Consider the following 10,870-nt stretch of genomic DNA (forward strand, 5'->3'; position numbering starts at 1 on the left):
GAATGAGACTACTTCAAACATTTGTGGTCTTTTAACTCTAGCATACTTCCTTAGAGCTTGTCCTGTCTATTCATAATAATAATAATAATAATATGATTCCAAGAATCATCACTGTGCTTTCATGCTACCGGCTTTAAAAAAAATCTGAAAATACATCAGTGTCATCATATAATAACTTGGTTGAGAATACCCACGCTGAATTTTGAACGATAATATCTCCTCCTCTGACCCAAGCTCCATTATCATTATTTTTAAAAGCAATGAGCCTGTCGATTAGAGCAGCAACACGTGGTTTTTCAGGGTTTGCATCCTGATGAGGTCGAAATCTAGGGGGTAAAAAAAGAATTTTAAATAATGTAATACAAAAGCCATAGGAATTAGCTGTCAAGAAGCAGAATTTAAATTTGACCAAAACAAATGAAAAATTCTTAAGATACAACTAACTTACATTTTAAAGATTCAAAGAAATTACATTTATTTACACACAAGTTTCCAGAGAACCAACTGCTTTTATATCTTCTTAGTTCGTTTTTGAAAAATCAATTAAAATGGACACTGCAGAATATTATTGCATAAAAATCATTTCCAAAAACACCCAGATCAAGAAGTCTGGCATGTCTTTACAAATCCTTAAGGTACATGTTACTAATATAAACTTATTTAATAAATTAATAATATATTTCAACATACATATATGTGAACTAGAGTATAATTTGAGTTGTATGCTGGTTAAGTGTTTACATATAGACAAAACTGAGTTTAATATCATTAAAATGCCTAAATTTAAAATAGACTGTATTTTTTTATATTTTATGTTTTATTTTTTTTGAGACAGAGTCTCACTCTGTCACCCAGGCTGGTGTGCAGTGGCACAATCTTGGTTCACTGCAACCTCTGCTTCCCAGGTTCAAACATTTCTCCTGCCTCAGCCTTCCAAGTAACTGGGACTACAGGCAGATGCTACCATGCCCAGCTAAGTTTTGTATTTTTAGTAGAGATGGGATTTCCCCATGTTGGCCAGGCTGGTCTTGAACTCCTGACCTCAGGTGATCCACCCACTTCAGCTTCCCAAAGTGCTGAGATTACAGGTGTGAGCCACCACGCCCGGCCAGACTGCATTTAATTAACATATTTATTATAAAGACTGAACTTCACCTTTTCTTTTTCTTCTCTCTAAAACAGTTACAAGGACCTTAGTGAAAAGGTCAAAACACTTGGTGTCAAAAACTGTCCACTACAACAACTCAAATATTCAAACAGCCCCATCATGCTCAAATACTCAAATACATGATAATCAAATACTCAAATGGCCCCATAAGGCCACCTATTTAAAAAAAAAAATTCATTTTTATCTTAATCTTACAAAACAAATGGAAGAAAAAAAAAATCACAGCTTTTCAAAAACCAATTCAGCAGGTAGAGATTTTCAACCAGTGAGGAAATACCATTTGCTTAATGCTAACACCACAGCTGTTGGCACACAGTAGGTGCTCACTAAATGGATATGATGGCAGAAGAAGTTATGGAGAGAGAATAGCAAGTGCAAATGTCCTTAGGCATGAGAGAGCTTAGCATGTTCAGGAATAGCAAGGAAGTCTGCTGGAGAGAAAGAAGCAAGGGACACAGAATAAAGAGGAGGGCCAGGGTTAGGTAAAGATCTGGGTCTCCATTGGAAATGCAATGGGAAGTAAATGGAAGCATGGAATCAAGGAAGGGATGCGATCAAATTTCTTTTTTGTTCTTTTAACAGATCACTGACTGTTATTTGAAGAATGGATTATAGAGAATGGACTCTAAGGAGACCAGTCAGAAGGATCTTGTGTTTCAGATAGATGCACTTGTGGTATAAACTGGGGCAGTAGCAGCAAAGGTAAAGAGTATCATATCCATCTTTAGATTATATGGCCCAAGTCCCCTTACCCTAACTAGCTCTGACTTAAGAGGTAAAAAGTTTGACTCTAAGCCAACATCTATTCTCTGGCATTGTAGTTTCTGCCAAACAGCTTTGTAGTCATTACATAATACTAAGCAGATGGAAGAGTTCTGGAAAGGAGACACATTGTTCTAAAAGAAAGCAAAAAAAAAAAAAAAGAGTACTATAAGACAGCATCTAATTCTCTGCTGTAACCATCTCAACTTTTCTGAACTTCCTATCAATACAAATCAATCACAACACCCCCACAGCGCCCAGGCGCTTGTACAGGGAGGGGAAAAAAATAATCAGTAACTGACCATTTGCTTTGATACCCTTTATTTCCATCTTCTTTCCCACTTGGCATATAGAAAATAGTTAATTTTCCTGATTTTTTTAAATCATCGTTGAGTTTTCAGCGCACTGCTCAACCATCTCTTAATTGTCCTCTGCTTTAAATGTACTAGTCGGTTCTCATGCCCTTTCACTCTTTTAGATGAAATTTCCTTAATTTCAAACCAAGAGCTTTCTTGAGTTAAAATATTCCATCTCTGGATTCCTATATTTTCACATCTTGAAGACACAAGGAAAGGCTTATATGATTCACAGGTGTTTTTTTTGTTTGTTTGTTTGTTTTTTTGGAGACAGAGTCTCACCTTGTTGCCCAGGCTAGAGCGCAGTGGCACAGTCTCAGCTCACTGCAACCTCCACCTCCCAGGTTCAAGTGATTCTCCTGCCTCAGCCTCCTGAGAAGCTCGCATTACAGGAATCTGCCATCATGCCCGGCTAATTTGTTGTATTTTTAGTTTCACCATGCTGGCCAGGCTGGTCTTCAACTCCTGATTTCAGGTAATCCACCCGCCTTGGCCTCCCAAAGTGCTGGGATTACAAGTGTGAGCCACCATGCCTGGCCCTGATTAACTGCTGAGTCAACTTCCTCTTTGAGGAACAGATTAAATATCTTCTGGATCCTCTAAGCCTAGTGTTTAATACATGAGCTGGTTTATTACTCATTTATGCTAGTTTTTATCATTTTTGCCATGTCTAAATTGCATTTATATATATATGAGCATATTCAAAACACTAGTTCAGTATATGCACAAGCTCTTATTACTTTTCTGCTATAATCAGTTCTTTTCAATAGCAATTTCCAAATGGAGTCCAATTCCTTATCAATATATATGTAATTATAAACTAGTAAGGGAAATAAATAATGGAGAGAAGAAAGATAACCATTTTCATAATATCACATACACACACCTAGTAAGGAACTACTTAAGCCATTATGAGTAAATTGTTTTATTGTCAAGTCTAATTAAAATATCAATGAACTCAAATATATTTACTCCTCTATTCATATATATAAATACATGTACATATATACACATACACATTACTATACTTATACATAAATATATATACATAGATAAGTAATTTTTTAAGGCAGGGAAGATAATCAATTGTGTTTATGGATTTTTCTGGCAACACTAAGCAAAGAAGACATTACTTTCTACCAATTATAATAAACTACATTAGTTCTACCAATTATAATAAACTCTTTAAAACTGAAAAAGCAGCAGTAACCTTCTAGATAGAATTCTTTATTTGCCAGCTACTAGTCTCCTCTTAGTTCATAATTTGTTGTCCTCTATATACTCTTTTTCCTTTGTTCTTCTTAAGTTTATCTCCTCTATTTTTTCACTTCATTTGTTGATCAGCTTTTAGGTATCCAGTACTTTGTGTTTATTTTTTTAAAAGCCCACAGTTTCTGGGTTTCTCAAATACTATCTGATCACTGCATCAAAATATTTCAGGATCAAGTTGATGTTTCAGGAATCCTGATGAGTAATATACCCACTAGACTTTCCCCAGTTTTCTTCTGATCTCATGTCTTATTAAAGTGTCGCAAGAATCTGCCTCACCCTGAAGTCAGGCTCACCAACCTATGGTGTGCTTCCTCCTTGATTCTCTGAAGAACAATCAGCCCTGGTATTCTTTTCCTAAGTGTCTGTCAACAAACCCTATTAAATCTAGCGCCCTATTAACTCCATAAACTGGTCAATCAACTTGAAGTATGGAAAGTAATAATATGTACAGTTTCTACTGAATATGACTTTAAGTCGCCATCTTTTCCAGAAAATTTTATTTTCATCTGGGACATTTTCTTTATTTTGGCTCACATATAGCATGTAAGAGAACTCTACTGAAATGCGGATCCATATCTAATGCATTTTGTGATTACAAAAGGAAGTAAACTAGAGCCTGGCTATGATGTAATCTAAGGCTACAAAGGACTGAACCAGAACCAGGTTGCTTATCAAATTCAGGATCATTCCTTTTGAAATATTAAATGCAGTGTTCATTTTGACCACGAAGAACAAATTCTATATGGTTTGGTTTTTCAAGGATTAGACTAAACATCTTAGTTTAACTTATTTTTCAATGAATCATACTCCACACCAAATTTGGAAACTTTCTCAACATATCTCCTCTTTTTCCTTTCTCTTTCTGCAACTCTCTCTAGCATCTATTTATAGCCATGAAAAAGGAGAAAAACATCAGCCTCTTTGATATTTCAATAAGATAAAAGCCCAGTCACAGGACCTGGAACAACAGAATAAGTAGTTTTCAAAAAACCCTTTTATGAACTTTTAAAACTTCATTTTAAATGTGTTACCAGAGTAACAGCACAATAAGCTCCAGTTGGAAAGTTTTGCTTTCACAAGGTATAGCTTGGGTGTGACTTAATAGAGCCAGCTTTACCTTGCACTGTTGTCCAAACAGAGGTATTCCCTTGGGTCAGCAGCACTAGAGTTTGTTGTTTTGACACCTTTGTCAATAAATAAGCCAGCCTGAAAAATATAAATAACAGACTGGAATGAATATGAATCCCAACTTACAACAACATATACAATGATTCATGAAAATAGATTCTAGCTTATCACTTCTACCAAAAAAAGTGGGGCAGGGAATCAACAGCAAAGGTACTGTAAAAAACAGCTACTTTCCTGGATATTTTCTACTCATTTAACTCATTTCACTCATTTAGTCATTCAACAAATACTTACTGGTAGGCACCCAGTGTTATACATTAGTTAACAAGAAAAATGTGATCCTTGTTGTTGCTAACACAAAAACTAGCAGAAACACATGCAATTAAATAAATAATTACAATCCAAAACGATAAGCATATGATAAAGGAAGCAGATGAGGCTTGGGCAGAAGAGAAGGGCATCTGGAGGAGGCCTTTTTTGTGGGTGGAGGTGAGAGGATTCAGGGAATGTCTCCTAAAAGAAGTGACCTCTTAAAGCTGAAACCTGAAGGATGGAGAGAAATTAATCAAGCAAAAGAATGGATTGGCGGTGCAGGGGAGGAGGTGGGAGGAAGGAGCTGAAGAGCCAAAGAAAATAACTCAAGGGAAGAGTTTGTACAAAAGTCTGGAGATGACAAGAGAGCATGGAATAGCCAGGGAAAAAAAAAAAAAAACTTTGATGGACAAACAAGAATGTATGAAGGAAGGAAATATAATGGAGAAGACTAAAGAGGAGCAAACATCAGATCACATGGAATTGATGTGCTACAGAAGTCAGGACAATAGGAATTTAATAAATGCATCGTAACTGTGAGTTAAGGAAAAAACACTGTAGCTGTAACATGGATAATGGATTGAAAGAGGATTAAAAAAAAAAAAAAAAAGAGGAGGCATATAAGGTAGATGATTCCAGTAATCCAGAAGAGAAATAAAGATGATCTAGACTTGTGGCCATACTAGCAGTGGAAAACAGATAAAGCAAGAATTATTTACTAGGTAGAACTGATAACATTTTGTAATTGATAAAATTCTGTGGGTGAGGGAACGAAAGCAATAAAAGCTCATATATTTTTAGTTCAGGCCACAGTTGAGTAGTAGTTTCATTCACTGAAACAGACATATGGGAATAGGTCTGGGCCTAAAAATAAGAATTTTAGTTTGCAACATGTTTTATTTATGTCCATAAGACATTCAAAGGGTACTCAGTAGGCAGTAGGATAAGCCTGACCAACCTGGACTAGTACAGACCCAGGAGGCATCAGCAGTTGAAGCCATAAGGACCAGTGTGTGTGTGTGCATACATGTGGGTGTGTGCCTATATGTGTATAGTTATTCCAAAATGACATGTTTCTTTTTGAGTACTCCAAGAATTCAATCTCCTTTGGCTATAAAGTATTATCCTGGACAGTCATTTCCAAATTTAACAAATTAACACCTAATCATCCACTCATGTCATTTAAATGTAATATTCTTATTAATTGAGTAAATTACTGCATGTTAAAAATCAATTAGAATGGGGCCAGGCGTAGTGGCTCACGCCTCTAATCCCAACACTTTGGGAGGCCTAGGCAGTCAGTTCACAAGGTCAGTAGTTCAATACCAGCCTAGTCAGAATGGTGAAACCCCATCTCTACTAAAAATACAAAAATTAGCCAGCCATGGTGGCGGACACCTGTAATCCCAGCTACTCAGGAGGCTGAGGCAGAGAATTGCTTGAACCCAGGAGGCAGAGGTTGCAGTGAGCTGAGATCGCACCACTGCACTCTAGCCTGGGCGACAGAGCAAGACTTGGTCTCAAAAAAAAAAAAAAAAAAAATCAATTAGAATGAGGTGCTTTTTATACCATTTACAATTAAGAAAATTTGAGGATTTCTACTATGAAATGCTACTTTCAATAAACATTAACCAACTATTCAGCTCACGAAAGTCAGTTTTGTATAGTTTTTTCCTCAAGTCTTCATCAAGTGATTCCAAGCTCTTCAAACTGTAACACACTTGGGTTTTTAAAGGATCCTCTGAGTATCATAAATGCAAAGTATTCCTTGAACTGTGGTGTGGGTCACATCAGGGTAAAGGATCTGGGCATTACATGTGTAACAAAAACATTGAAGTTCCTTGTGAGCACAAAATAAATCACATGTATTTATCACCAGGGCGTGAAGGGTTAGAGCCAGATTTCATGAAAAAATTGAAACTCCTAATGGCCTTTAGGTTACTTGATCTGTATCATTTTAAATGAGGTCAACTATTCTTAAGCAATATTTCACTGTTTATATAATTAGTATAATGCCTAATAGGACACTCTACCAGCCACTGTGAATCAAAAGAAGAGATGAATTATGTTTATCAACCCCCAGAAGCATATTATTTAATGTGTACTTCCCTAGAAACAGGTAATAACATTAAAGATTGGAAAGAAGTTGAGAGGGAGGAAGAGATGAAGCAAGGGAAGAAACGAGAGAGGATGAGGACACATGAATCAAATCCATTATGTAATTATTCAGGTTACACGTGCATGTATGTGTTGCAGATACCTGTATGCGCAATAGGTATGTATAAATGGAATGCTCTATATATATCCTGAACAGGGAGGGGTTAGGTGTCTGTTTTTAATTACAAATTACTTTTTCTGATGACAAGTTCTACCAAAAACTGACATTTCTCAGCTATAATCTACTATGGTTTGAATATATCCCCCAAAAAGCATGTGTTAGAAAGTGCAAAAGTATTGGGAGGTAGAGCCTAAGGTGTTTAGGTCATAAGGGATTCACCCTCTCGAATAGATTAATGCTGATTATAAAAAAGGTTGAGGCAGCAAATTTCTTCTATTGCTCTCTCGACTTCTCCTTGCCCTTCTACCATGGATGACACAGCAAGAAGACCCTTACCAGATGCTGTCCCCTTGATCTTGGACTTCCCAGCCTTCAGAACTGTGAGCCAAATGTATTTCTGTTCATTATAAGTTAACTACTCTGTGATATTCTACTACAGCAGCACAAAGTGGATTAAAATATAATCACAATAGTTCATCTTTTACACTGTCTAGCACATGTACTAATTGTTAAAACTTAGAAGCCTACCTTAAAATTTGAATGGACCCTGTTGTTATAAAATATACCCAATGGAGTGAGTTCTGGTTTTGCCAAGAGCTGCAATCCAGTGGATTCCCCAGTAGGTTCCTTGTGGAATAAATACCATATCCCAGCATCCTACAAATGAAAGGACAAGCTCATTAAAAGCCTGATTTATACAGATATCTATGAAACACTCTCATAAACTAACTGCTTCATCAGCAAGTTTAATCTTTTTCACCCAAATCTTTCATTATTGCAGGTTCAGAATTGACAATAAAAAGTTATACACACATCTCAAAGTGGTCATATCACGTATTTTTTTTAAAAAGCAAATTTAATTTTGCTTGCAGGATTGGACAAAAGAGAAATAATTGGTTGGTATAAAAATTCACTTTCAAAACGTTTCCATCATTATCTACATTAAAAGTTATGCAGAATTAAAACCAAATCAGCTTTCCATGTGACCAGGACAGCACAGCCGTTAAGCAATATGGTTTTTATCTGTTTACCTCTAAACCTGTTCAATAGATGAGTCATGCCTATTAAACAACTGTCCACCAGCACGCAGAGATCACTGACTTCTTTCAAACAAGTCTAATGCCCTTCCTGTCCTGAGGGAAATTTTTGCCAAAGAAGAAAAAACACCACACGTATGAATCAGGATGCTGTCTCAGGCTGGGCCCTGTCTGTTCAATTTCACTATTACTGACCTTAATAGGAACAGAACAGTTTCAAATTTTTTGAGACTCAAAATGAGACATAAAAATGGAAAAAATGTTAATTCCCATGACAGTTCTTTATTTTACAACTCAATTAAAAATCAGCCCAACATGAAGGACGACTTCACTTGATGGAACTTTGATTAAATAATTTGTTAAAACTTAATCATACAGTGTAAATGGACAGCATTAATTCAAATTCAGCACACATTTATTTAGTGCCAACTATATGCCAGGTATATAGTAAGACTATTCTCAAATAATTCATAGTCTAATAAGAAATATAGAGATAAAATATAATATACCTAATAAGTACTTACTAGCTGTAACAAATGGAGTCCATTGGGAGGAGAGATGAGAGAGGAATTATGGAAAACATATATATATACCTACACACCAAAATGAATGCCATGTGTAACATTTTCCATGATAAAAGTTTACCAATGGGTCTTAATAAAACAAACTACTCTGAAAAATGTTTGCTACCTCAACTCTTCTGGGCACAAAACAGACAAGTCGACAGGATAAGACCTGGAGGGTCAGAAGAAAACTCCATACCATAACCTGTAAACTGAGGGCAGAGTGGACCATCCTAGGATGCAATGGAGATGGAGATGGAGATGGGAGTGGGACAGGGATAAGGGGGTAGCACTGTTTCCTGTTAAAACACAGTGGTGTCAACACAGGTAAAAGGAGCTTTGTAAAAGGCAGTGGAAAGGTACAATGAAAAAATGGTTTGATTTACTTTGGGAGGAAAAACCCTGCCCAAATTAGCTTTTACTGGAACAGTTTTTCTAGAGAGAAAATAAACAGCTCACAGAATAAAAAGGAAGAACATACATGCAATGCTTTCTTCTTTTCTCACATGAGCCACAGTAAGGGTATCTGGCAGCCTCACCTTTTATTTTTCATGAACTCTCGGCAATTTGCTTTAATCTTCAAGCCCTGACTTCTAAAAAGAGCTAAAAGAAATCTTTGTTCTGGCTGTTGACGCGTAATGTCACATAGATCAGAAGATGGCTGTGCATCAACTTCTTGGTCATCTTTACTCAAAAACTCACTTTCCAGTTAGAAACTCTAGCACAAACCTCATACAGGCTCAACAAATATTTGATGAAAAATGAATGAATGAAAACCTAAAATGATCAAATATCTGGGTTTCTGCCCTGTCAAATAAGAATCTTCAATTGACAGAGACTTTCAGATTATGTTTTATGTTTTTAAATAAAATAACAGACATGAGTTCAAACCATCATCCACTGATGCCTTTTTTGTTATTTCAAATAAATACTCCCTTCAGCTAATCTTTTGCTTCATCTTGGCAAACAATGCTAGGTATTTATTTCCTTTTAAAAACTTAAGTAGCCATGCAGTATAAATATGAATATTTAGGCATCACTGCAAATTTCATATTTTTTTATTGCAGTTTTCAATACAGTTACAATCTCGATAGCATACTATCTTAAAAGATTCATTTAGCGGCTGGGCGCGGTGGCTCACGCCTGTAATCCCAGCACTTTGGGAGGCCAAGGCGGGCGGATCACCTGAGGTCAGGAGTTCGAGACCAGACTAACCGACATGGTGAAAACCTGTCTCTACTAAAAATACAAAAATTAGCCAGGCGTGGTGGCAGGCACCTGTAATCCCAGCTACTTGGGAGGCTGAGGCAGGAGAATCGCTTGAACCCAGGAGGGGGAGATTGCAGTGAGCCGAGATCTCGCCACTGCACTCCAGCCTGGGGCACAGAGCGAGACTTCGTCTCAAAAAAAAAAAGAAAGAAAAGATTCATTTAGCCTGAGTATGGTGGCTCATGACTGTAATCCTAACGCTTTGGGAGGCTAAGGCAGGTGGATGGTTTGAGCCCAGGAGTCCGAGACCAGTCTGGGCAACACAGTGAAAAGGTCCTCCTCTCACTCTCTTACTCTCTCTCTCTCTCTCTCCCTCCCCCATATACATATGGTTTATATATATGAGATATATATATAGATATATATAAATAAAATCAGCAGGTGTGATGGCATGCGCCTGTAGTATCAGCTACTCAGAGGCTGAGGTAGGAGGATGGCTTGAGCCCAGGAGGCAGAGGGTGCAGTAAGCCAAGGTCTCACCACTACACTTCAACCTGAGAGACAGCGAGACCCTGTCTCAGGGGGAAAAAAAGATTCATTTAGGTTTTAAATTAGCAGTTTTAATAACACTAAAACTCTAGGCCGGGCGCGGTGGCTCAAGCCTGTAATCCCAGCACTTTGGGAGGCCGAGACGGAAGGATCACGAGGTCAGGAGATCGAGACCATCCTGGCTAACACGGTGAAACCCCGTCTCTACTAAAAAATACAAAAAACTAGCCGGGCGA

General features: G+C 37.2%; 1 protein-coding gene across 3 annotated transcripts in view; it reads right to left on the reverse strand.

Moving 5' to 3' along the window:
• The window catches only part of TMEM2 (transmembrane protein 2), a 142,489-nt gene that overhangs the window by 34,568 nt on the left and 97,051 nt on the right, over positions 1 to 10,870 (reverse strand). For all 3 annotated transcript variants that reach the window (XM_011970187.1, XM_011970188.1, XM_011970186.1), the window contains 3 exons: positions 7,805 to 7,933; positions 4,676 to 4,764; positions 195 to 326 (listed from right to left, as the gene is read on the reverse strand). In XM_011970187.1, coding sequence (XP_011825577.1) covers positions 195 to 326; positions 4,676 to 4,764; positions 7,805 to 7,933 — 350 coding nt within the window. The remainder of the gene's footprint in view (positions 1 to 194; positions 327 to 4,675; positions 4,765 to 7,804; positions 7,934 to 10,870) is intronic.

This window comes from Mandrillus leucophaeus, unplaced genomic scaffold (genome assembly GCF_000951045.1).
Source record: "Mandrillus leucophaeus isolate KB7577 unplaced genomic scaffold, Mleu.le_1.0 Scaffold93, whole genome shotgun sequence".
NCBI lineage: Eukaryota > Metazoa > Chordata > Mammalia > Primates > Cercopithecidae > Mandrillus > Mandrillus leucophaeus.